Source organism: Gorilla gorilla, chromosome 12 (assembly GCF_029281585.2).
Source record: "Gorilla gorilla gorilla isolate KB3781 chromosome 12, NHGRI_mGorGor1-v2.1_pri, whole genome shotgun sequence".
NCBI classification, from domain to species: domain Eukaryota; kingdom Metazoa; phylum Chordata; class Mammalia; order Primates; family Hominidae; genus Gorilla; species Gorilla gorilla.
Genome location: NC_073236.2, coordinates 113,780,322 through 113,807,779, shown reverse-complemented (window position 1 = coordinate 113,807,779; position 27,458 = coordinate 113,780,322). Strand labels below are relative to the sequence as shown.

The following is a 27,458-nucleotide window of genomic DNA, read 5'->3' as shown; positions in this document are numbered from 1 at the left end:
CCACCGCACCCGGCTAATTTTTTGTATTTTCAGTAGAGACGGGGTTTCAACGTGTTAGCCAGGATGGTCTCGATCTCCTGACCTCATGATCTGCCCACCTCGGCCTCCCAAAGTGCTGGGATTACAGGCGTGAGCCACCACGCCCAGACTTTTTTTTTTTCTTTTTCTTTTTTTAAGAGAGAGGGTCTTGCTGTGTTGCCCAGGAGGCTGGTCTCAAATTCCTGAGTTAGCTGGACTTCAGGCGTGTGCCACTGTGCCACTCTGTATTTCTTTAGCAAAAGGAGACAAATACAAGTTTTCTGTTCCTTGGAATAGAGATAAGAAGAATTTATATACTCTTAAATCTGTGTTTTCTGAAGCGTGTTCTACTTTTTAGTAGTATTACTTGGCATACGACATTCTGTGGACAAATACGTTAAATAGGTATTTTTATTCAATTTTTATATGCTTTAGTGTGTTGCGAATGTCCAAGAGGGGGAGTTATTATATGAAGGTTTTGAAACTTGTTGAGGTGAAACTTTACATCAAGGGACAACTCTTGGGATCAGTGTTTTTGAACTAGGCTGGGGATGCAGCGTGAACAACATAAATGATCCCCTACTTAGTGTTAAAGAGTTGGGAAGGTCCGGGCGCGGGGGGCTCATGCTTGTAATCCCAGCACTTTGGGAGGCTGAGGCTGGCGGATCACCAGGTCAGAAGATTGAGACCATCCTGGTTAACACGGTGAAACCCCGTCTCTACTAAAATAAGAAAAAAAATTAGCCGGGCGTGGTGGCGGGTGCCTGTAGTCCCAGCTACTCAGGAGGCTGAGGCAGGAGAATGGCGTGAACCCAGGAGGCGGAGCTTGCAGTGAGCCGAGGTCGTGCCACTGCACTCCGCTCCAGCCTGGGCGACAGAGCGAGACTCCGTCTCAAAAAAAAAAAAAACAAAAAATCAAAAGAGTTAGGAAGTACAAAGTTGTTAACATGTAAATAAAACAAGTACCTAACTAACATAGCCTGGGAGGTGAGAGGAGCGACTTTAAACTGAGACCTGAGGAGATGAAAAGTTACCCAGATAAAGATGGGACTGATAAAAAAGTGCAGTGGATTCCAATTTAAGACAGATCATATATGTTAATTTACTTTGGGTAACTGGGGAACATAACTACCTTGGCTATAGGGATATTTAGAGAAACGTACTTTGGACCAAATAACTTAGCTTAGGAAGGACAAATCCTTAGGAAACCCAAGTCTCAGATTATTTCTCTAATAGATATAAAAAGATGTTCTTTTTTTTTTTGAGACGGAGTCTTGCTCTGTTGCCCAGGCTGGAATGCAGTGGCGCAAATCTCAGCTCACTGCAAACTCCACCTCCCGGATTCAAGTGGTTCTCCTGCCTCGGCCTCCTGAGTAGCTGGGATTACAGGCGTGTGCCACCACGCCTGGCTAATTTTTGTAATTTTAGTAGAGACGGGGTTTCACCATGTTGGTCAGGCCAGTCTCGAACTCCTGACCTCATGGTCTGTCATCCTCAGCCACCCAAAGTGCTGGGATTACAGGCGTGAGCTACCACGCCGGCCAAAAAGATGTTCTTTTAGCTCCAATTTTTACAAAGTAACATCCCCTCCTCCCCCTTTTTTTTGAGACCGGGTTTCACTGTTTCCCAGGCTGGAGTGCAGTGGTGCGAACACAGCCCACTGTAGCCCAGACCTCCCGGGCAAATAAGTGCTTTAAAAAAAACAAAGGCCGGGGTTGGGGTGGGGGTGGGGAATTAACAGGTTCTCATGTACCTAGTCAAATATCAGAACAACTATGAGGCTTATATTTGTGAAACATATATTGGTTTCTGAATGGTTTCATTATTATTAAACTTCAACGTCCTTTTAAAGTATTTGTTGTTTCTATTTAATGATAGACAGTGATCTCTAAATCTGTGATTCTCAGTCAAGGACAGTTTTACATTTGTCAATATGTGGAGATATTTTTGGTTATCACAGCTTGGGTACAAGAAGAATGCTGACCCAAAATGTCTGTATGGCCGAAGTTGAGAAACCTTGGTCTAAATGCACCTCTCTGTATTAGTACCTTGGGAAAATTAACCATATTTTAAGCTAGTTACAGTCTGCATGTGTAATTCATAGAGATATGTGTCCTCCTGCATAAACATGTCTCTTTATGGATATGTCTGTGTGGTGCAACTACCAATCTTTCTTTGGGTGTTTTTGCCTTAAGTGGTTGTAAACACAATGCGTATCCGACTGAAAAAAGATTAATGTGCATGTTGGCATAAGAAAATGTATGAGAGAAGTTCTATGTATTCTGAGCGCTGTTTTATTGGTCCCCTGGCTCAGCAGTGAAGTCTTTAACCTCATCATGCTTGCTGCTTATTGTTAGTAAGATCATCCAAGTAAGGATGATCTTAGCTGTGAAGATATGTATAGGGCCGTGCACGGTGGCTCACACCTGTAATCCCAGCACTTTGGGAATCCGAGGTGGGAGGATTGCTTGAGTTTAGGAGTTCGAGACCAGCTTGAACAACATAGCAAGACCTCATCTCTACTAAAAAAGTTTATTTTTTAAAGTCAGGTATGGCGGTGAGTACCTGTAGTCCCAGCTATTTGGTAGGCTGAGGTGGGAGGATCACCTGAGCCCAGGAGATCAAGGCTGTAGTGAGCTATGATTATAGCAGTGCATTCCAGCCTGGGTGACACAGCGAGACCCTGTCTCAAAAAAATAAAATAAATTTTAAAAAGAGTTGTATAATACTATTTTGACCTTTTTCTTAGTTTTTGTGTTTTGTTATTTAAAGAAGCGTATCCCAGGTCTTTTCAGGTCTTAGCTTTGCTTTTTTTTTTTTCTTTTTAAAGACAGGGTCTCACTCTGTCAGGTTAGAGTGCAGTGGCACAATCACAGCTTACTGCAGCCTCTACCTCCTGAGCTCAAGCTATCCTCCCACCCTAGCCTCCCAGGTACCTAGGACCACAAGCGTGCTCTGTCATGTCTGGCTAATTTTTATTTTTGTAGTGATGGGGTCTCACTACGTTGCCCTGGCTGGCCTCAAATTCTTGGGCTCAAGCAATCTTCCTGCGCTGGCTTCCCAGAATGTTGGGATTATACACATGAGCCACTGTGCCCAGCAGGCTTACTTTCAAATATATTTTTGAGCTAGAATTATATTTATGCTCTGAAATGGTACACATGTATAAAGAATTATACCTATTTCCTCACTAGCCCCAGAATACTGATGTGAGTTGGCGTGGAGGTGTAGTAGGTTGTAAATTGGTGGTCAGATTGCTAAAGCTTTTTTAAAAAACAGGCTGAAAATATCTTAACACTTATAAATTTATATATAAGGTAATTTTCCCTTTTTTATACTTCATTGATCATTTATTTATTGGCTTTGGCTTCGTTCCATCAGCCTGCTTGCACCTAACTTACAGGTGTTCTTAATAGAAGAGTGACTTCTAAAGCTACAGATAATTTATCTTCTCTTTGAGTGGAGGTTCATGTTAGTGGCTCTGGTAACTTGCAGTGTTTAGGATGTGGGTAGATTATTACAGGTCACTGTGATAATTTGTCCATTTAGCAGCTGGGAGCTTTTAAAACCATGCTTCTGTACTTCTTTGGGATCATGGACCCCTTTGAGAAATTAGAATCTTACCAGAATGATGTACTTATACAACTTGCAAAGTTTTATGTGTGCTCCTTGGAATTATTGATGTCCCCGAAGTCCATCCTTAGATTCTGAGATCAAAATGCCTCTTACTTTTAGCACATGGCAGGATTTTAGGAGCACCTGGTATATTGCTGCTTATTACTGGATATTTGCCAAGTTGCCTTTATTTTAGCAGTAACATAAATTAAGAGGCACTAAATTCAGATAAGACCATGGAATCCCTAAATAGGGAGTTTCTTTTTTTTTTTTCTTGAGACGGAGTCTCGCTCTGTTGCCCAGGCTGGAGTACAGTGGTGCTATCTAGGCTCACTGCAAGCTCTACCTCCCGGGTTCACGCCATTCTCCTGCCTCAGCCTCCTGAGTAGCTGGGACTACTGGGCGTCCATCAACACACCCAGCTAATTTTTTGTATTTTTAGTAGACACGAGGCTTCACTGTGTTAGCCAGGATGGTCTCAATCTCCTGACCTCGTGATCCGCCCGCCTCGGCCTCCCAAAATGCTGGGATTACAGGCGTGAGCCACTGCATCCAGCCAGCGAGTTTCTTTATAGTATATTATAATTTTTTTTTTTTCCGAGACAAAGTCTTGCTCTGTCACCCAGGCTGGAGTGCAGTGGTATGATCTCAGCTCACTGCAACCTCCACCTCCTGGGTTCAAGTGATTGTCCTGCCTCAGCCTCCCAAGTAGCTGAGATTACAGACGTGCACCACCACACCCGGCTAATTTTAGTAATTTTAGTAGAGACAGGGTTTTGCCATATTGGCCAGGCTGGTCTCGAACTCCTGACCTCATGCGATCCACCCGCCTCAGCCTCCCAAAGTGCTGGCTTTACAGGCGTGAGCCACCACATGCGGTATAATTTTTCTTTGTTAAGCTTGTGATTCTACTAAGGGTATCGTCCTTGCAACAAAAGAGTTGTTTCCTCCCTAATCCCACCTTTGTCTACCCCCTTTTAAACTGTCATTGACCCTTGAACTGCAGGTTCACTTACACATGGATATTTTTGTTTAAAGAGATGGGGACTCGCAGTGTTGCCCAGGCTGGTCTCAAACTCCAGGGGTCAAGTGATTCTTCCTTCTCAGCCTCCCAAGAAGCTGGGATTACAGGTGTGTGCCACCACACCCAGCTCTATAAACAGGTTTTTAAAAACAAATCTTTTGGAAAAAATGTTAGAGACTTGCAACAATTTGAAAAACTCACAGACAAGCCACATAACCTAGAAATATTGGGGGGGAGGGAGATTAAGAAAAAGTTAAGTATATTATGAATGTCTAAAGTATATGTAGATACTAGTCTATTTTATTACTACCATAAAACATACACAGATCTATTATTAAAAGTTTAAATTTATTAACACTCAAACACACAGAGCCCATACATGGCACCTTTTGCATCAAGAGAAATGTAACAGAGATGCAGTATTAAATCATAATTGCATAAAAATAACTAATACATACTGTACTACTGTGATAATTTTGTAGCCACCTCCTGTTGCTATTTTGGTGAGCTCGTATGTTTCCAAGTGTCTGCTTAAAACACCATGTGATGCGGATCATCTCCCCATGAACAGTTTGTGTCTCCAGTAAATCCCATTTTGCAATCAAAAGAGGTCTTTTGTGGTTCTTGCGTGTTTTCATCGTGTCTAGTGCAATACCATAAACCTTGAATAACACCATCAGACCTATACAAAGTGCCACTAGTGATGCCAGAAGCAATCCTGAGAAACAGAAAAGTCATGACATTACAAGAAAAAATTGAATTGCTTAATATGTACTGTAGAATGAGGTCTGCAGCTGTGGTTGCCTGTTATTTCAAGATAAATTAATCCAGCATAAGGACCATTTTAAATAAAAGAAAATTTGTGAAGCCATCACTGCAGCCACAGCAGGAGGTGTGAAACCTTGCACTTTTTACAGAATACCTTTTCATCTCATGTTGAAAATGCAGCTTTTATGTGGGTACAGGATTGCTATAAGAAAGGCATACTTGTAGGCTGGGCGCGGTGGCTCACGCCTGTAATCCCAGCACTTTGGGAGGCCAAGGCGGGCGGATCACGAGGTCAGGAGATCGAGACCATCCTGGCTAACACGTTGAAACCCCATCTCTACTGAAAATACAAAAAATTAGCCGGGCGTGGTGGCGGGCGCCTGTAGTCCTAGCCACTCAGGAGGCTGAGGCAGGAGAATGGTGTGAACCCGGGAGGCAGAGCTTGCAGTGAGCTGAGATCACACCACTGCACTCCAGCCTGGGCGACAGAGCGACTCTGTCTCAAAAAAACAAACAAAAAAAGGGCATACTTGTAGACTATGATATTCAAGAAAAAGTGAAGTTATTATATGACAACTTAAAGCAAAACGGAAGAGAAGCTAGAGGAGTTAATGCCAGCAAAGAATGGTTTGATAATTTTAGAAAGAGGCTTGGCCTAAAAATGGCAGGCTAACAGGAGAAGCAGCTTCTGCTGACTAAGACACAGCAGACAAGTTCCTGGGCACCGCTGAACAAGTCTTTAATGCAATTAAAAGTGTCCTATTCTCGGGGTGGCAGGGAGGGGGGCAGGCCACAAAGGACATGAGTGTTAGGAAAAGAAGAAAGCACAGGGAATTAAGGCAGGAAGGGATAGGCTAACTACTGTTCTGTGCAAATGCAATTGGGTTTATGATCAGGACTGACTGCCCTTACGTATAAAGTTGCTAACCCCCAAGACTTGAAGGGAAAAGTCTTTTGAAGCTGCCAGTTTTTTGATCATTCAACAAGAAGACCTGAACACTGAGAATCCTTTTTCTGGATTGGTTCCATCAATACTTTGTCCCTGAAATCAGGAAATACCTTGCCATTATGGGACTGCCCTTTAAAGTTCTTTTGATGTTGGACAGTGCCCCTGGCCACCCAGAACCCCATGAGTTTAACACCGAAAACATTGAAGTGGTCTACTTGCCCCCGAACACAGTCTCTAATTCAGCATCTAGATCAGGGGGTCATGAGGACCTTTAAGGTTAATAACACACGGTACTCTAACCTCAATAGAACATCATGAAAATCTGGAGGAATTAAACCGCTGAAGATGCCATCGTTATAAAAAAAGCCGTGAAAGCCATCAAGCACAAAACAGTAACTTCCTGCTGGAGAAAACTGTGTACCGATGTTGAGCATGATTTCACAGGATTTGTAGCAGAGCCAGTCAAGGAATTTATGAAAGAGACTGTGGATAAGACAAGAGCTAATAGACATCAACCAGAGGAATCAACAGAAGATGATTTAATGAAGATGCCGTTTGGTGCTTCCAAACCAGTGTTGGACGATAAGGAAGAAGGCAAAGAAGTAGTGCCAGAAAACAAATTGACTGTAGACAATCTGGCAGAAGGGTTCTGATTATTCAAGACTGCTTTAGACTTACTGTACAACATGGACCATTGTGTGATACAGGCACTGAAACTGAAGCAAATGATGAAAGAAGGATTGGTTTTGTATAGAAATATTTTTAAAGAAATGAAAAAGCAAAAAAGAAATTACAATGTTTTTCCGTAAAGTTAAACTGAGTGTGCCTGCCTCCCCTTCCACCTTCTCTACCTCTTCTGCCTCTGCCTTCCCTGAGACAGCAAGACCAACCCCCTCCTCTTTCTCCTCCTCAGCCTACTCAGTTTGAAGACATTGAGGATGAAGACCTTTATGATGATCCACTTCCACTTAATGAATAGTAAATATATTTTTCTTCCTTATGATTTTCTTAATAACATTTTCTTTTCTCTAACTTTATGGTAAGAATACAGTGTAGAATACATATATAAAATATATGTTAATCGACTGTTACTGATAATACTTCTGGTTAGCAGCAGGCTGTTACTAATTAAGTGTTTGGGGAGTAAAAGTTATACATGGTATCCCCTTACCCCCATTGTTCAAGGGTCAACTGTATGTTGTTTTAAATCAGCATATTTTATAACTCCTAGTTTTTTTTTTCTTATAGCTACAGGAAATGAAGTAACCGCAGCCATTTGGCAGTTTTGTTGTTGTTGTTTTTCTTATTGTTGTTGTTGCTTTTTTTTTTTTTTTTTGGAGACAGGGTCTTGCTTTGTTGCCCTGGCTGGAGTGCAGTGGCGGTGATAATAGTTCACTCCAGCCTTGAGCTCTTGGGCTCAAGTGCTCCTCCTGCCTCAGCTTCTTAAAGTGTTGGGATTACAGGCATGAGCCCCCGTGCTCAGCCTGTTGTTGTTTTTGAATACTTTTTAAAATTGTGGTGAAATACATACAACATGAAATTTTCATTTTAACTATTATTTTGGTGTATAGTTCAGTGGTGTTAAGTACATTCTCCTGTTGTGCAACCATCACCACCATCCATTTCCAGAACTTTTTCATCTTTCTGAACTCAAGCTTTGCATCCATTAAACAATGATTTCTGTCTCCCCCTTTCCCCAGCTCCTGGCAACTGTCACCATTCTATTTTCTATGAATTTGACTGTTATAGGTACCTCATATAAGTGGAATCATATAGTATTTGTTCAATTTGTAAGTAATTTACTTCATTTAACATAAAGTTTTCAAGGTTCATCTACATTGTAGCATGTGTCAGAACTTGTTTATTTTTTAAGGCTGAGTAATATTCCATTGTTTTTATATGCCATGTTCTGTTTATTCATTCACCCATTGTTGGATATGTGGGTTGTTTTCGCCCTTTTACTATTGTGAATAATGTTGCTGTGAACACTGGTGTACAAATATCTGAGTCCCTGCTTTAAATTCTTTTGCGTGTATACCCATGAGTGGAATTGCTGGATCGTATGATAATTCTATGTGTAACCTTTTGAGGAATCACCAGACTTTTCCACAGTGATTGCACCATTTTACATTCCTACCAACAGTACACAAAGGTGTCGGTTTCTCCACATCCTCGCCAATATGTGTTTTCTGTTTTTTTAATAGTAGCCATACTAATGGGTATGTAGTGGTATCTCTCATTGTGGTTTTTGATTTGCATTTCCTAATCTTAGTAATATTGAGCATCTATTCATGTACATATTGTTTGTTTGTATATCTTCTTTGAAGAAATGTCTATTCAAATCCTTTGCTTGCTTTTTTTTTTTTTTTTTTTTTAATTTTTTCCAGACAGGGTCTTGCTCTGTTCCCCAGGCTGGAGTACAGAGGCATGATGATCATGGCTCACTGCAGCCTCAACTTCCCAGGCTCAAGTGATTCTCCTACCACAGCCTCCTAAGTAGCTGGGACTACAGGCACACACCACCATGCCTGGCTAATTTTTAAATTTTTTGTAGAGATGATGTCTCACAGTGTTACTCAGGCTAGTCTCGAACTCCTGGGCTCAGGCAATTTTCCCGACAGCCTCCCAAAGTGCTGTCGTTTTTTGTTGTTGTTAGGAGTTTTAGGTGTTTTTTATATATTCTAGGTATTATTCCCTTTCAAATACATGATTTACAAATATTTTCTCCTTTTTGTGGGTAGTCTTTTCATTCTCTTGATAGCGTCCTTTGTTGCACAGTAGTTTTTAACTTTGATGAAGTACAGTTTAACTACTTTTTCTTTTATTGCCTGTGCTTTTGGTATCATATCAAAGAAACCATTGCCAAATCCAGTGTCCTGAAGCTTTTCCCTATGATTTCTTCTAAGAGTTTTATAGTTTGAGGTCTTTGATCTATTTCAAGTTAATTTTTTTATATGGTTTAAAATAAGGATCCAGCTTCATTGTTTTGCATGTGGATATCTGGTTTTCCTAGTGCTATTTATTGAAAAGACTGTCCTTTCCCTATTGACTGATTTTGGCATCCTTGTTGAGGATCATTTGACTAAGTATGTGAGGATTTATTTCTGGGCTCTCTATTCCATTCCATTAGTCTGTGTATCTGTCTTTATGCCAGTTCCACACTTTTTGATTTGCAGTAAGTTCTGAAATTTGACTCCCCCAGCTAATATTATTTTGGCTGGGCTCAGTGGCTCATGCCTGTAATCCTAGCCCTTTGGGAGGCCGATGGGGGTGGATCACTTGAGGCCAGGAGTTCGCGATCAGCCTGGCCAACATGGCAAAACCCCCCGTCTCTACCAGAAAACTACAAAAATTAGCTGGCATGGTAGTACACACACCTGTAGTCCCAGCTACTCACAGCTACTCAAGAGGCTAAGGCAGGAGAATCGCGTGAACTCGGGAGGCGAAAGTTGCAGGAAGCCCAGATCACGCCATTGCACTCCAGCCTGGGCAACAGAGCAAGGCTCTGTCTCAAAAAGAGAGATTCTTTTGATGTGAGATTCCATATGAATTTTTGGATAGATCTTTCTATTTCTGCAAAAATTGTCATTGGGATCTTAAGGGGACAACCACTTGTTTTTAACTGATTTTTCTGCATGGACCTCCTTGTGCCATAGCAGCACAGCTATTTGAGAGTTTAAGGGCTCTATAAAATTTTTAATTAAGGCTTCTATAGGGTAGTATGCATTATAAAATCTGAAATGATCCAGCCTGGATTTAGATTATGCAAGTTTCTTTGCTTGTATCTTCTCTTTTGGTAAGAAAGAACATACCTAGAAAGTAGACAGCCTCCTTTAGGGAGGAAATAGTATTTGACATGGATATGTCTTGGGAATTGCGTTTCTTTTGCTAGGTAATCTAAGAATTTGTGTAGGCTTTTAGTATGGAGTAGTTTTAGGGTGACTGCTTTAAAACTTTAAAGCTATAGAAATGACCCTCTAAATTGAGAGAATAAAGTCACTTTTAAAGACTGTTAAGCCGTAATTCATGGTAGTATGTAAAAGTAAAATGTTATTTCATTTTAGCATGCCAATGAAGATGTGGAAAGAATGTTACTAGGAAACAAGTGTGATATGGACGACAAAAGAGTTGTACCTAAAGGAAAAGGAGAACAGGTAAAAATCTGAATTAAACTGATATTCTGCTCTTTCTTTGTAAAGGTAATGCTACTTTTGATTATTTTTATAGTAATAGTGATCGAATGCACTAAGCTAATTACATAGTTTTTAAAATGCTTGTTGGAAATAATATTTTATCATTTGAGTGAATTTTTTTCAGTGCATATTTAACATGTATGGGAGAATCAAATGTGCCCATAGTATTTTTAGCCTTATTTAAACTACAAAGAGAGAAAAATATAAGTCATTAATCCTTAGTTTTTAAACTTAGGACTTTAAGGAAATGTATCAATTAGTATGGTTCTAAAATGTGACAATCAGGAGGCTATGGTGAGCAGAAATTAGACCCTGAGGAGTCAGGTTGAGCTTCTCATAAGTTTGCCCCCAGTGTGAAGTATCTGACTTAGAATATCTGAAATAAACTTCTGGGGTAAGGAGATTACTTTTCTTTTGTTTGTTTTATGAAAGAGCTTGACTTGCTGAAATATTCTGTGTTATATATTCTAGTTGGGACCACTGCCTTCAGAATAAGATTAATATTTAAGATGTTAAAGTCAGCAGTTGGCAACCCATGCTTGATAATTTTATGATGATATTTTGTTTCTGTTTTAGATTGCAAGGGAGCATGGTATTAGGTTTTTTGAGACTAGTGCAAAAGCAAATATAAACATCGAAAAGGCGTTCCTCACGTTAGCTGAAGATATCCTTCGAAAGGTAAGTTCCTGTTTTTACATCCTGCCAGGTACCTGAGTATCTCTGTTGAATATTTTGTCTATTCTGAAGTACTGGATTTACATACAGAATTTGAGTTTGGGTGGTATTGTTTCTGTAGGGCAGCAGTCCCCAGACTTTTTGGCACCAAGGACTGGTTTCATGGAGATAATTTTTACATGGACCGTACTGGGGGGTAGTTTCACCTAGAAACTACCCCACCTCAGATCATCAGGCGTTAGATCCTCCTAAGGAGCATGCAACCTAGATCCCTTGCATGTGCAGTTCACAGTGGGGTTTGCACTCCTATGAGAATCTAATGCTACCACTGATCTGATGGGAGGCGGAGCTCAGGTAATAATGCTTACTCACTTGCTGCTCACCTCCTGCTGGGTGGCCCCGTTCTTAACAGGCCACGGACCGGGAAGAGTCCACAGCCCCGGGGTTGGGGACTTCTGCTGTAAGGAACTGGGGAAACAGAAAGCCATCTAGAAATCTGAAGGATCTAGTCAGTGGTAACCATTAATATTCTGAGCTCCACAGTCACTGTCTAGTCCCTAGTTCAATTATTTTTTCCAGCTTTTTGTCTTTTCTAGCCTTTTTACTCTTGGACTCATTTCTCTTAATGAGTACTTTGCATTCTCAAAGATAATTTAGGAAATTTTAAGATAAGAAATGAATCTATTAGTTATTGCCACAGAATTGCTATTCTGCCATATTAGTCACTTCTCAGGCAAATAAAGGGCGTGTACATATTCTGTACGTACTGAATAAAACCTATTATGTAAGAAAATAAATAATGCTGAAAATGTGATCTTGGGGAATTCATATTTTACCTCAGGTTTGTTTCTGGGTTTAAGATTTGTGACTCTCAATATTTGCTAGTGTAAGTAACATGTAGTCAAATTAGGAAATCGGATTTTCGTGTTTTCCCTCAAGTGAATAGGTATAATGCATGGATTTGGTTATGAGTCCTGAATTCTCTGTTCAATCTGTTGAAATTTTAAATGCAAATAAATACAGATAAAATCTGACATACATTGGCCAGGCGTGGTGGCTCACATCTATAATCCCAGCACTTTGGGAGGCTGAGGCGGGTGGATCACGAGGTCAGGAGATGAGACCATCCCGGCCAACACGGTGAAACCCCATCTGTACTAAAAATACAAAAATTAGCTGGGTGTGGTGGCACGTGCCTGTAATCCCAGCTTCTTGGGAGGCTGAGGCAGAAGAATCCCTTGAACCAGGGAGTCAGAGGTTGCAGTGAGCCGAGATCACGCCACTGCATGCCAGCCTGGGGACAGACCAAGACTCCATCTCAAAAAAAAAAAAAAAAAAAAAAATCTGACACACACCCTAAAAGAGAAGCAGATGTTGTATAGGAGAAAATGTAATTACATTTGGTAACCTTTCTATTTTTATATTGGAAATATTAATATATTTTTCTAAAACCAACCTATACATAAAAGGTCAATGTTTGTTTTTAAATTTTCTTAACCAACCAGTTTTCTTTCTCCACTTTGGAAGGACAGAGACATTAGCTGTAGTAGAGGTGGTATGTCACATATAAATCTAGTGAAATCTCTGAGCAATTATAAGAGATTGAGTTGAGATATTTACATTGAAGTAAATTATATAGAGGCATTAAAACTAAGGGACCTAATTTTTAGAGTGAAATGTAGGTATCTGTTTACTACAATTGAATATTCAAACTGGACAAAACAGTCATCAGTTATTGCTCTTCAATGGGACTAAAAAATTGGTGCCCTTTTGAGTCTGCCAGCTTCCTTGCATATCATATTTTGGGATTTCCTGCTTTAGGAGATGTTTTTCTATGAGAATCCAGTCAGATCAAAAATTGAATTTTATTTCAGAGAATGAGAGAGGCTGACAGCAATTAAAATAAGTATAAAAGATCTCCATAGTGTATTGAGTGATAAAAAGCAAATTAGGATATAATATGTGAAGTGATCTCATTTTTCAAGATTATATGATACCAAACATACATATGTACAGGCAGATACATTTTGTTATTTTTAGCAACTAGAGAACTGGAAGGGTAGATACCAAAGTCTAAATAGCACTCCAAGAGAGTGATGGTGGTAAGGGGGAGGGATCATAGGGCAGATTCATTTACCGACTATAGGCAGTTTAGTTTTGAAATTTCAACAGGTTTCTTTTGTGAATTATAAAAACAATTTTAAGATTTTTTTTGAAAGAACAGTCTTTCACAATTGAGTTAAGGTGAAACCCATTAGAATTTCTTGAGAAAATAAATCTATATTATTTATTGTTCTTTTGAAGAACAAAAGAATAGAAGAATACAACTAGGAAAAAATGTGTTTCTTTCTTTTCCTTTTTTTTCTTTTTGCGACAGGGTCTCACTATGTTTCCCAGGCTGAAGTGTAGTGGCTGTTGGCAAGTGTGATCACGCTGGCCGTAGCCTCAAACTCCTGGCCTCCAGTGATACACTAGTAGCTGGGACCACAGGGGTATGCCATCAAGCCTGACTTGGTCTCTCTCTCTTTTTTTTTTTTTAATTGATGGGGTCTGACTGTTGCCCAGGCTAGATTTGAACTCCTGGGCTCAAGCCATCCTCCTGCTTCAGTTTTTTGAGTAGCTAGGACCACGAGGACACATCACCATCCCTCACTAATTTTCAGATTTTTTGGTAGAGATTGGGGGTGTCTCAATGTTTTGTCCAGGCAGGTCTTGAACTCATGGCCTCAAGTGATCCTCTCACCCTGGCCTCCTGAATTGTTGGAATTACAGGTGTGAGCCACGTGCCAAAAATTGTATTTTTAATTAAATGAAGGGAATAAAAGAAATAGAAAAATGCTTGTTTTAAACTTGGTGGAAGGTACTTTGTATTTCAGACATTAGTGGGTCAGGATGAAACATTATCCAGTATTCACAATCGAGTTAAAAACCAGGATAAGACTGGCAGGAGTTACCGCAAGACCTAGTGAAACACTCTTGTCTCTGTGTCCTTTCTCTTTCTGGGCTTTTTGGTCTTCGTGGTTTCTGCTTACTTTCTGTCTATACTGTGTCCTTTGATCTTCTCATCAGTCTTGGCTTTTTTTTTTTTTTTTTTAATAGTGCTATATAGCCATTATATATATAATTTTGTGCCCCAGTGAGATAGAGCTTTCCTTATTATCATCATTAAAGGTTAAAGTATGAGTATACTATTAAATAAAGATCTCAGTCTAGACTTGCAGGGGTGTCCAATCTTTTGGCTTCCCTGGGCCACAGTGGAGAAGAAGAATTGTCTTGGACCACATATAAAATACACTAATACTAACCATAGCTTGTACGCTAAAGAAAAACATCACACACAACAAATCTCATCATGTTTTAACAAAGTTTACGAATTTGTTGTATTGAGCTGTGTGCAGCCTGCAGGTTGGACAAGCTTGGTCTAGAGTTTTCCCCAAGTAAGCAGGCCCAAATACTAGGTAGTAATTTTTTTTCATACACATCCATACACTTAGATGTGGTGAAGTTATGAGTTAAAACAGCAAGTGTAAACTTCCTTCACATTAGAATTAACTTAAAATGAAAGCAATTTAAAACATCTTTTAATTTAATTATTTGGCTACATGATTCATTCTCTTGCTTCAAACATTTTAAAAGGAGAAAAAAAAAGGATACAGAAATTTCCCACCTTGTTCCCTTTAATTCCTTCAATGTTACCAATTCCTCATTTCCCCCTTACTCCCCAGGTAACTGATGTAATTAATTTATCAGTTATTACTCTGAGTAAATATGAATATATATTTTTGTCCCACCCTACCCCCACAACCTTTTCTTTTTAACAGATGAGGTAACATACTCCACTGATTGTCACTTTGCTTATTTCACTTACTATAAGCAAAATAATTTTACTTTTTAAATAATTACATGCTATTCCTTTGATTGTTTATATCATAATTGAAGAAGTCTCCCAGTGAGGGACATTTAGATTATTTTCAAACTTATGTGCACATTAACTGTGTGTGTAGTACATAATCTTGTATTTAAATTATTTTCCACACGCACATACATTTGAAGGACGGATTCTGAGAATTGGCCAAAGAGTGTACATGTATGTACATTTGCAATTTTGATAAATACAGCCAAAGTCTGTCCTGAGGGTTATACCCATTTACACACCCACTTGCAGTATATGAGAATATGTGTTATTCACACCCTGGTCAGCACAGTGGATTTACAGGACTCAGATCTTTCCCAGTCTAACAGGTTAAAAAATGTAGATTTAATTTGCAGGTAATTTCTGAGTAAGGCTGAGCATTTAAAAACATTTGTTTGTTTGTTTTGAGACGGAATTTTGCCCTTGTTGCCCAGGTTGGAGTGCAATGGCACGATCTCGGCTCACTGCAGCCTCTGCCTCCCAGGTTCAAGAGATTCTCCTGCCTCAGCCTCCCAAGTAGCTGGGATTACAGGAGCCTGCCACCACGCCTGGCGAATTTTTATATTTTTACTAGAGACAGGGTTTCAACATGTTGGCCAGGCTGGTCTTGAACTCCTGACCTCAGGTGATCTGCCCACCTTGGCCTCCCAAAGTGCTGGGATTACAGGCGTGAGCCACCACGCGTGACCTGAAAACATATGTTTAAGAATCACTTTTACATTTCCTTTTCTGTAGTTTTTTTTGTTTGTTTATTCCTTTGCCCAATTTTTCTATTTGGTTATTGGCCTTTTCTTATTCTTAGCTAGGAGCCAGCCTAAAACTTTTAATAAACTTAATTAAAACTCAACTTCAACTTAATAAATATTTTGGCTGTAAAAGATTTTGCTCCACAAGAGATACCCCCCCCCCCCTTTTTTAAATCTGTTTCAAGGATCTAAGTTAAATTCTAAAAAGATAAGCAAATCAGTGTAGGAGCCTCCCTGGTTGTCTTTAACCTGACTCATACCTGGAAGTTCCCAGAGAGAGAGTATTTTCAGTGCACCTGTAGTTTTTTTTCTTGCTGGATGCTGGTCTGCCCCTTTTTCTTCTTGACATTTTTCTCAAAGATCTGTATTAGGAGCCAAGTCACTTGTACTGGAAACCCCACAGAGGTCTTCTTAATGCATAATTTGCTGCTTTAACGTACATGGAGGAGAAGAATCCCAATTAGGCAGTGGGAGTAAGTAGGAGAGCTCTAAGGGCAAGTAGCAGTGTCACTTCAGTCTGAGTTAACTAGGCTTGTCTTAGGCTACTTGAGGTTTTAAAATATTTTTTAAATATTTTAATTTTTTCCCCCTTGGGCTACAAAAGCCCTTAACTTTATATTGTTTCCATGAGAGAATAAGTTCTCAGGTACGTCCTAGCTTTCAAAATGTTGTGATGAACTACTGTTCTATACAATAGCATCGATAAATCTCAAAGACTGATACTGAGTGAAAGAAGTCACGGAGAAGAATATATTCAACTATGGTTCCATGTATATGAAGGTTAGGAATAGAAAAAAACTAATCTTAGATGATAGAAATCAGAATATTGGGTAACTTGAAGAGAGCAGTACTGGCAGGAAAGGGGCACAAGGGAGCCTTCTTGGGAGTATTATGTTCTATATCCTGATCTGGTAGTTTGACAATATATACTAAAAATACATCAGGCTTACACTTAAGCTTTATGTACTTTTCTGTATGTAAGGTATCACTTTAAAAATATTTTTAATATATAAAAATGGGCCTACCCTTTTAAAATACTGTATTCTTCTGATTTTTTTTCTTTTTCTTTTTCTTTTTTTTTTTTGAGATGGAGTCTCACTCTGTCGCCCAGGCTGGAGTGCAGTGGCGGGATCTTGACTCACTGCAACCTCTGCCTCCCGAGTTCAAGCGATTCTCCTGCCTCAGCCTCCCGAGTAGCTGGGATTACAGACGTGCAACACCACACCCAGCTAGTTTTAGTAATTTTAGTAGAGACAGGGTTTTGGCATGTTGGCCAGGCTGGTCTCGAACTCCTGACCTCAGGTGATCCACCCACCTCGGCCTCCCAAAGTGCTGGGATTACAGGCCTCAGCCACGACACCCGGCCCTTCTGATTTTCAAAGTAATATTTAGTGTTGGGAAAAAGCAGAATTATACTAAGAATAAAATTAAATCAACCATAATTTTACCACCTAAGGGTTGCTACTGTTAGTATTTTGTTGTATCTCCTTTGGGGTTTTTCGGTGTTTTTAGGGGAGTTGGGAGGAGTCTTACTCTCTTGGTCTGTTGCACAGGCTGGAGTGCAGTGGAGTGATCATATCCCACTGCAGCCTTGAACTCCTGGGCTCAAGTGATCCTCTTGCCTCAGCCTCCTGAGTAGCTGGGACTACAGGCTTGAGCCACTGTGTCCAGTTAATATTTTAAATTTTTTATACAGATGGGGGTCTTGCTGTGTTGCCCAAGGTGGTTTTAGCTCCTGGCCTCAAGTGATCCTCTCACCTTGGCCTCTGAAAGTGCTGGGATTACAGGCGTGAGGCACTGTGCTCAGCCATCTATATCCATTTTTAACATGAATTAGATAACTACATTTTGCTCCACTCCTTTTGACTTAATCAGTTGAGGTTGCCTTTTTAAAACTATGATACAGTAATAAAATTAGTCTAAAAAGGCAGATAACAGAAAAGGGCAGTTTTATTTCTGTGACATTACATATACCTAACACTGGTTTCATACAACTTGCTCCACAATGCCTTTTAAGTACTAAACATATTCAGAGGTCAGGGCTAGAAGATAACAAAATCTATTTAAGAGTTAGAGCTGAGAAGATTTCAGAAGCTTTATAAAGGCATGCCAGGAAATGTCTACAGTATTTCACAGCTTGGAGGAAGCAGGCAAAAAGAAAATCAAAACAAAGCTTCCAAATCTTTACTTTGCACGGAGGGGAAACCTATCTCCTGTGATTGTAGTTGTATTTTGTTGTATAAATTGACATGAGAATATTCCTGTTGAATCTTGATTTTATCCATGGCAGTGTTTTTTCATGAGTTATTTTCCTTGTGTGTTTGTTGCAGACCCCTGTAAAAGAGCCCAACAGTGAAAATGTAGATATCAGCAGTGGAGGAGGCGTGACAGGCTGGAAGAGCAAATGCTGCTGAGCATTCTCCTGTTCCATCAGTTGCCATCCACTACCCCGTTTTCTCTTCTTGCTGCAAAATAAACCACTCTGTCCATTTTTAACTCTAAACAGATATTTTTGTTTCTCATCTTAACTATCCAAGCCACCTATTTTATTTGTTCTTTCATCTGTGACTGCTTGCTGACTTTATCATAATTTTCTTCAAACAAAAAAATGTATAGAAAAATCATGTCTGTGACTTCATTTTTAAATGTACTTGCTCAGCTCAACTGCATTTCAGTTGTATTCTAGTCCAGTTCTTATCAACATTAAAACCTATAGCAATCATTTCAAATCTATTCTGCAAATTGTATAAGAATAAAGTTAGAATTAACAATTTTATTTTGTACAACAGTGGAATTTTCTGTCATGGATAATGTGCTTGAGTCCCTATAATCTATAGACATGTGATAGCAAAAGAAACAAACAAAAGCCAGGAAAACACTCATTTTCGCCTTGAATATGTAAATGGGATTAATTTTGTCCTGTGCCTTATGTGGAAAGGAACTTCTTTGGTTTTCCTTTTTTGTTCTGGTGGAAGCATGTGCAGGAGACATATCATCCAAACATAAACCATTAAAATGTTTGTGGTTTGCTTGGCTGTAATTTTCAAAGTAGTTAATTGAGGACAAAGGGTAATGCAGAAGTGATAGCTTTGGTTTGCTGAGTCTTTCTTGTTTTAAGTGGCCTTGATATTTAAAACTATTCCTGCCACCATTTCTTCTCCTTGGCCACTTCTTCCCTGTGTCTCCCTGCATGCTGCTTTATTTGCTTCTCCCTCCCCAGCCACCTTATGGTATATTTAAGAGTGAAAGGGACAAACTAGTAGGTTTGTCAAGTTTAATATAAAGCACTGATGTAACTTGCTAGGTAAACGGAAAGATAAGTTCTAACTGCCTACTATCCAATGTCAGTTAATTGGTGTCTTCCCCGTCATTTGCTCTCTGCCCTAAAATGTGTCCCAGATGCCTTCATTTGCTGTTTTACTTCTATGTTCTGCTTTTCCTCCTCTCTTTGTTCCCTTCCTGTCTATCCATTGAGTTTATGAAATGGAAGAGTTAACTGCATGCACTAGTGTTTGGAGGGTGTTGTGGTTTGTCTTTCTAATTAGGTGTATAGCCTATTCACTTTCCTAGAATAAATCTCTTAACCTAAATTTGAGTAGTCTGCATTTTGGCAACTCCTCTAGCAGCTTGGTAGCCTAGTACAGGTTTTTTTTTAAAAAAAGAAAAAGCAGGAAGGAGGAGTGAATTTTATTAACATGTTTGCCAAATGTATTGAGATTTGGCCTCTGAAGAACACTTTTTCAGTGTTAAGTTTCTTTACCTTAAGATTCAGAACTACTTTAGAATATTATTAATTTTAAGTCCTGTCTTTACATCCTTTTGGAAAACTTGTATTACCATGGGTTTGGAAAAAGGACAACGAAAGGCTTTTCATGTAAAGATAAGATCTTTAGCTATCTATAACCCTGTCCTTTTTTTCACTGCATTTTTTCTAGTTTTGCTTCATTGCTTATCATTAGGATAGGGTAAGTGAAGTTTGCTATGCTGCTAGCATCCTAAGATGATACCTTTGTTGAAAGAATTGTGAATAGCATGATTCATTTCTAGCAGAGGCTGAGTTTAGGACAGCAGCTTCCATTGAGAAGTCTTTCTGTGTCGTGAATAGCATTTTAATGACCTCTTGGCTCACATAAGCAAACAACATAGGGACGTATCTGCTATGAAAATCCACAAATTTTTCAGATAGTGCCCTAAAAACAATTTTATATGCCTCACTGGTTGTTATTCTTAGGTTATTCCCACACTTGACTTTATCATTGTTTACTACTAGTAAAAAGCAGCATTGCCAAATAATCCCTAATTTTCCACTAAAAATATAATGAAATGATGTTAAGCTTTTTGAAAAGTTTAGGTTAAACCTACTGTTGTTAGATTAATGTATTTGTTGCTTCCCTTTATCTGGAATGTGGCATTAGCTTTTTTATTTTAACCCTCTTTAATTCTTATTCAATTCCATGACTTAAGGTTGGAGAGCTAAACACTGGGATTTTTGGATAACAGACTGACAGTTTTGCATAATTATAATCGGCATTGTACATAGAAAGGATATGGCTACCTTTTGTTAAATCTGCACTTTCTAAATATCAAAAAAGGGAAATGAAGTATAAATCAATTTTTGTATAATCTGTTTGAAACATGAGTTTTATTTGCTTAATATTAGGGCTTTGCCCCTTTTCTGTAAGTCTCTTGGGATCCTGTGTAGAAGCTGTTCTCATTAAACACCAAACAGTTAAGTCCATTCTCTGGTACTAGCTACAAATTCGGTTTCATATTCTACTTAACAATTTAAATAAACTGAAATATTTCTAGATGGTCTACTTCTGTTCATATAATAACAAAACTTGATTTCCAGCTGTGTGGTTTGGTTTTCATTTATTTATGGAATTGGAAGATTACTTCTGAAAAAAATGTGGAATCGCAAACTAAAAGAGTTGACAAAAATGGGAAATCACTGTCAACCTATGGAAAACTGGAAAGGCGATTTCAAGAACTGTCTTTGCTGAGAAACTACATTAAAAAATAGAATTATCTCTGGGATCCTAAAGCGGAATCATCCTTGTGCCAAAATAGATGCCACGATCCTAATCACACCTGGCTTACACTAGTTGGATGTGCCAAAGGCCACTATAGCTGAAGTCACCTGATTCCTCAGGGGGACCAAGCTGGGCTCCTCATACTGGAGGGTAAATCCTTGTTTTAGCAGCAGCTGGCCTCTTACTAAGAAACAAAGTATTGGCCAGGTGCGGTGGCTCACGCCTGTAATCCCAGCACTTTGGGAGGCCAAGGCGGATGGATCACGAAGTCAGGAGATGGAGACCATCCTGGCTAACGTGGTAAAACCCCGTCTCTACTAAAAATACAAAAAAATTAGCTGGGCGTGGTGGCGGGCGCCTGTAGTCCCAGCTACTCGGGAGGCTGAGGCAGGAGAATGGCGTGAACCCGGGAGGAGGAGGAGGCTGCAGTGAGCCGAGATAGCGCCACTGCACTCCAGCCTGGACGACAGAGCAAGACTCCGTCTCAAAAAAAAAAAAAAAAAAGTATTGGCTGGGCGCTGTGGCTCACGCCTGTAATCCCAGCACTTTGGGAGGCCGAGGCGGGTGGATCACCTGAGGTCAGGAGTTCAAGACCAGCCTGGCCAACATGATGAAACCCCGTCTCTACTAAAAATACTAAAAGCTGGGCGTGGTGGCGCACACCTGTAATCCCAGCTACTCGGGAGGCTGAGGCAGGAGAATCACTTGAACCCAGGAGGCAGAGGTTGCAGTGAGCCGAGATCACACCACAGCACTCCAGCCTGGGCGATAGAGCAAGACTCCATCTCAAAAAAAAAAAAAACAAAAAAAAAAAACAGTATTTCCTGCTTTTGTTATACATAGCAACAGCCTTGTCTTTATGTGTAGGGAAAAGAAATGTTTGATCCTATATTCAGGCTTTATTAGTCAATAATAAAGATAAATATTTGTTGACAAGATTGTCTCTGCTGAAAGTATATGTAGGGTTTTTCTCAGATGCAGTGATTTTAAGAATCACATGGAGTGTTTTTAATGTTCTATTCCTTTTCCCCAACATACTTGTTTTGTTGGGACCTACAATTCTGCCTTTGCTGGGTGCGGTGGCTCACGCCTATAATCCCAACACTTTGGAAGGCCAAGGCAGGTGGATCACCTGAGGTCAGGACTTCGAGACCAGCCTGGCCAACATGGTGAAACCCTGTCTCTACTAAAAATACAAAAATTCGCCGGGCATGGTGGCGCATGCCTGTAATCCCAGCTACTTGGGAGGCTGAGGCAGGAGAATCGCTTGAACCCGGGAGGCAGAGGTTGCAGTGAGCCGAAATCATGCCACTGCACTCCAGCCTGGGTGACAGAACAAGACTCTGTCTCAAAAAAAAAAAAAACAAAAAACCAAGATTGGTGTAGGGAAATAGGATATGGTCTCCCCCCTTAAATCGATGGTCTAGTTTAGAAAACAAAAGTAATTCATCAAGTTAAGCATATACAAGAGCCAAATAATTGTAATCTGGATTTTAATTGCTGTATTAATATATCAAGTTCAGTTGGTGAGAATAGTTGGGATTGCTTTTTGGCGGAGGAGGGACATTAATTGGTTCTTCGAAATGTCAATTCACTGGCTAGGGCAGATGGGGAGGTCATTGTAAGAAGCGACCACAGAGACTAGACAATGACAGGCCCTGGGGAGTCATGGTAAACTCGAGAGTGGCGAGAGCAGTGTGTTTGTGGAAAGCAAGTTTAGATGGATTTGAATAGGAGAAACAGGGGTTCTAGAGGTCACATGGGAAGTCGTGTTAATCAAGGTTTCAATAAGACCGGGCTAAAATGGCAGAGGGAAATGCAGGGTTGAAGGCAAAGGTAGTGTGTGAATGGGGGCGCGGTGTATTTCTGGTGAGCCTGCTAGGTGCTTTTTTGGCACTGCTCTAGGTACTTTGGGTTAGGTCTTCAACGTCCTTGTGAATTAGCACCCAAGAAGAAACGGCCTCAGATTAAGTCATTTGCTTAAGGTTGCACAGCCAGTTGGTGCTGGAGTCGGATTTTGAAACCAGGCCAACACCGCTGTCCCTCCTGTGTTCACTTCACCTTATCACAGTTCTCAGGAGGGCCTGGGGTAATGAACAGGTGGCAGAGACAGCAGGAAGAGTCTGGAGTGGTTATGTGACCATTTAGCCCAACCTTGGCACCTTCTAACAAAGAGTAATACCCTCGAAGTATACTTCATTTACTACTGTTTCTGCTTTATATTATGCCTCAGCATCTCACGCAGAAGCAAGCAAAGGGAAGCAATGGGGCATCTGATTGGTCTGAGAGCTCCAGATAGCCAGCAGGTACTTGAAGGCTGCAAGCCAGCTTGAGAGCAGTGGCTGGAACTGGAAGGGGTGTGCACACTACCAATAGCAAGTGAGCAAGAGAGACCCACAATAAACTGAAGGTTATTACAGTACTACAGTAGGCTCTAAGAAAGTCCCTTCTCCCACTCTAAGACAGGGCTTTTTTTTTTTTTTTTTTTTTTTAACTTTTAAAGGAAACAATTCATTTGCTAGAAAAACCTAAAAAAAAAAAAAAAAAAGATTATATACAAAATGGTTGTCTGAATGTGGATTTTGTACTGCAGCAAAAGCAACCCAGCTCTGGAACTCTATTCGGCTTCCTCAGTTATCAGGTACATCATGCTGCTGATGAAGGTGAAGGCGAAGGCCACCCACGCCAGGATGTAGGAGTAGCCATAGCTGCCTTCTTTGGTCAGGTAATAGAAATCCGTGGTTTTATCGCGCCTGTCTGTATAAATGGAGGCTGCAATCATGAGGCACAGATATGACATTGTAGCATGGTGTACTCTTTTTTTTTTTTTTTTTTTTTTTTTTTTTTGAGACGAGTTTCGCTCTTGTTGCCCAGGCTGGAGTGCAGTGGCACGATCTCGGCTCACTGCAACCTCTGCCTCTCGGGTTCAAGCGATTCTCCTGCCTCAGCCTCCCGAGTAGCTGGGACTACAGGTGTGTGCCACCACACCCGACTATTTTTGTACTTTTAGTAGAGATGGGGTTTCTCCATGTTGGTGAGGCTGGTCTCAAACTCCCGACCTCAGGTGAACCGCCCGCCTCGGCCTACCAAAGTGCTAGGATTACAAGGCGTGAGCTACCATGCCCGGCCGCGGAGTGGGGTACTCTTTTTTTTTTTTTTTTTTCTTTTTTTGAGACGGAGTCTTGCTCTGTCGCCAGGCTGGAGTGCTGTGGCGCAATCTTGGCTCAATGCAACCTCCAAATCCCTGGTTCAAGCGATTCTCCTGCCTCAAGCCTCTTGAGTAGCTGGGATTACAGGCACACGCCACCACGCCCGGCTAATTTTTGTATTTTTAGTAGAGACGGAGTTTCACTGTGTTGGCTAGGCTGGTCTCTATCTCCTGACCTCATAATCCGCCTGCCTCGGCCTCCCAAAGTGCTGGGATTACAGGGGTGAGCCACCGCGCCCGGCCCATGGAGTACTCTTTAAAGCTGTCATTGATTACTGTACAATTCGTGTTTTTGGTACATATTCTCCAGACATCTGCAAAAAACTCATTTCCTACCCACCAGGCATTGTCGATGGTGGCGATGAACAGCAAGGCCGCAGAGGTGATGTGGAAGGCGACGGTGAAAGTAAGAAGCACCAACATTTTCATAGGGCAGGGCGAGGCGAGGGGTCACGTTTAAAGCCCAGAGCGGGATGTGCCGGCGCTGGCCGCTACGCAGGCTGCTGGACCGATGGACCGGCTGGGGTGCGAGGCAAGGCCGCCGGGCTGTTTTGAAGCTCTGGGCTAGGACTGTGCACCCTCCCTCCTCTGAAACCAGGGCTTCTTGAAATGGCAGATTCCAAGTTTGTGTCAGGAAAGGGGTAAAATGAGCCTGAAATAGCTGATTACATCAGATCTCAAACTCAAAATCTAGGGATGTTATCAAGATGGCTTGGGAGTTAACTTGAAGATGCTCACTCTGGCTAAAGATGGGACGGTCTGAACCCGTTGAATATGTGTAAATCCATGAGTTTATGATGATACCAAACACACATGCACACACCCCTAATTGGTCACTATTGGAGAATGCCAGGGAAATAGCTCTTCCCTCCCCCTACAACTCCTCTGGTGGTAAGTAAAAGAATCAATAATTAATCTTACCTTCCTTATATGAACTATACCACTGCGTAACTGAATAGTCAACAAGATGAAGTTTCCCTGTACAGAAGTATTCCAACAACAACCAAAAAGAAGAAGTAATAGAATCTTATCTCACAACCTCTGATGAATTCATGGATCTAGGCAATGGTCAATGGCTACTAACATCACAAAAAGATCCAACAAAACAGACATTTATGTTCCTTCTGACCAAGAGCACCATGCTTATGAGGAAGCCATGCCTGATCAAAAGATCAGATCTGTAGTTTAGAGCCAACTGCTAATTTATAGGAAAAACAAGCACAGAACATGTTATACTAAATCAATCAACAAAATCCAGACCGTAAACTTCACAGGACAATTGCTTCAGCCTCTTCAAAATTCAGTTTCAATAGGTAGAGAGAGAAAAGCAGGCAAAGCTGAACTATAGTGCATTTAGGAAAGTACAGCATAATATACTAATGTAAATTAAGAAAATCATTATCCTAGAAGTCAGGATAGGGCTATTATTATTATTACTATTTTGAGACAGAGTCTCGCCCTGTCACCCAGGCTGGAGTGCAATGGCATGATCTCGGCTCACTGCAACTTCTGCCTCCCAGTTTCAAGTGATTCTCGTGCCTCAGCCTCCCCAGTAGCTGGGATTACAGGCACCCACCACCACGCCTGGCTAATTTTTATATTTTTAGCAGCGATGGAATTTCACCATGTTGCCCAGACTGGTCTCGAACTCCTGACCTCAGGTAATCGGCCTCCCACTCAGCCTCCCAAAGTGCTGGGATTACAGGCGGGAGCCACTGCGCCTGGCCAGGATAGGGATATTCTTAGCAGAAGGTTCCTAGGATAGCAAAATCTTTTCACATGGATATTGGTTGCAAGGGGGTTTGCCTTATAACAATTCATTAATCTACCCATTTGTTTTATGTAAGTTTTAAAATTTGTATTATAAGGGCTGGGCGTGGTGGCTCATGCCTGTAATCTCAGCACTTTGGGAGGCTGAGGTGGGAGGATTGCCTGAGCTCAGTAGTTCTAGACCAGCCTGGGCAACATGACGAAAATCTGTCTGTACAAAAAATAACAAAAATTAGCCAGGCATGGTGGTGTGCATCTGTGGTCTCAGCTGCCTGGGAGACTGAGGTGGGAGGATCAGTTGAGTCCTGGAGGTTGAGGCTATAGTTAGCCAAGATTACACCACTGCACTCCACTCCACACTCCAGCCTGGTTGATAAAGTGAGACCCCATCTCAAAAAAAAAATGTATTATAAGTTTAGCCCTAAAGGGCTGTGAATGTGTGTGTCTACGGTTATACTGGGTAGCTCCTAGTCTCTAAGACCATAGAACCAGTCTTAAAGGCTGTGCACCAAGATCCGGGTGTGCCCTCCAAAACAACAACAAAAAAGATTGTGCATCAAGACCAGTGCTCAAAATTAGACTTAAAAGAATTGGTCTGCTAAGGCCCTGTAGTCACTGCTGATCAACACAGACATCACGCCCCAAGAATTGTCCCTGCTACCTCTGAAAACCGGCTGCTGCCAGTGCCAAAACTCCTGCAAAGGTGGATGGATACTGTATGGATTCTGCTTTGTTTCAGTGGCTTCTTGTTCACAGTCTGGATGGTTATTGGTTGGTGAAGCCCAAAATACATGCCCCTGCCCCACGTGCCAGGGAAGTGGGGAAAAGGGAGAATCTCTTGTTTTCAGCTTCAATAGTGGAAGGTGAACTCTGACTCTAAGATGGGGGATTTAGGTAACTGGATGGGCAAAAAGAGTGACAAATATCTACTATGCCAGTGGTGTGCAAACTTTACTGCACATTAGGGGAGTGCTTTTAGAAACACAAGCACTGGCTCTGTGCAGTGGTTCATGCCTGGAGTCCCAGCACTTTGGGAAGCCGAGATGGGAGGACTGCTTGAGGCCAGGGGTTCAAGACCAGCCTGAGGGTATAGTGAGACACTTTCTTTACACAATAAACAAACAAACAAATGCCAAGGTTGCACCCCAGAATTCCTGAGATGATAGTGGCTTTTTGTTCGTTTTTAACTTCCTATGTGATTCCCATGTGCAGCCAAGTTCATGAACCAGTTCCCACACCCTTGCTACTCAAAGTGTGTTCTTCAGATCACCTGCATGGGAGTCACCTGGGAGCTTCTGAGAACTGCAGCTGCTCTGCACAATTTGCATCTATGATTACACAAAAGCCCCAGAGGAGTCTCACACATATTACAATTTGAGAAAGGTGGCCCTATGCTATTTTCCCAAGGCCAGCCTGAATCCCACCAGCAGGTATATTCCCCACTTCTGAGCAGAGAAGTTGCCTTTCTCTTCTAAATCCCGAGAAGAATACATTTGGCCTGCTTTTCCGTTGGGCATTTATTGCCTACTTCCTTGTTTGTGGTTAA

General features: G+C 41.0%; 1 protein-coding gene across 1 annotated transcript in view; it reads left to right on the top strand.

The window, feature by feature from the left end:
- RAB10 (RAB10, member RAS oncogene family) overlaps positions 1-20,709 on the top strand; it is a 103,874-nt gene extending 83,165 nt beyond the window's left edge. Inside the window, exons 4-6 of the mRNA XM_004028954.5 lie at positions 10,439-10,528; positions 11,144-11,245; positions 18,232-20,709. Of these exons, the coding sequence (XP_004029003.1) occupies positions 10,439-10,528; positions 11,144-11,245; positions 18,232-18,315 (276 nt within the window). The 3' untranslated portion in view covers positions 18,316-20,709. The remainder of the gene's footprint in view (positions 1-10,438; positions 10,529-11,143; positions 11,246-18,231) is intronic.
- Positions 20,710-27,458: the final 6,749 nt, after the last annotated feature.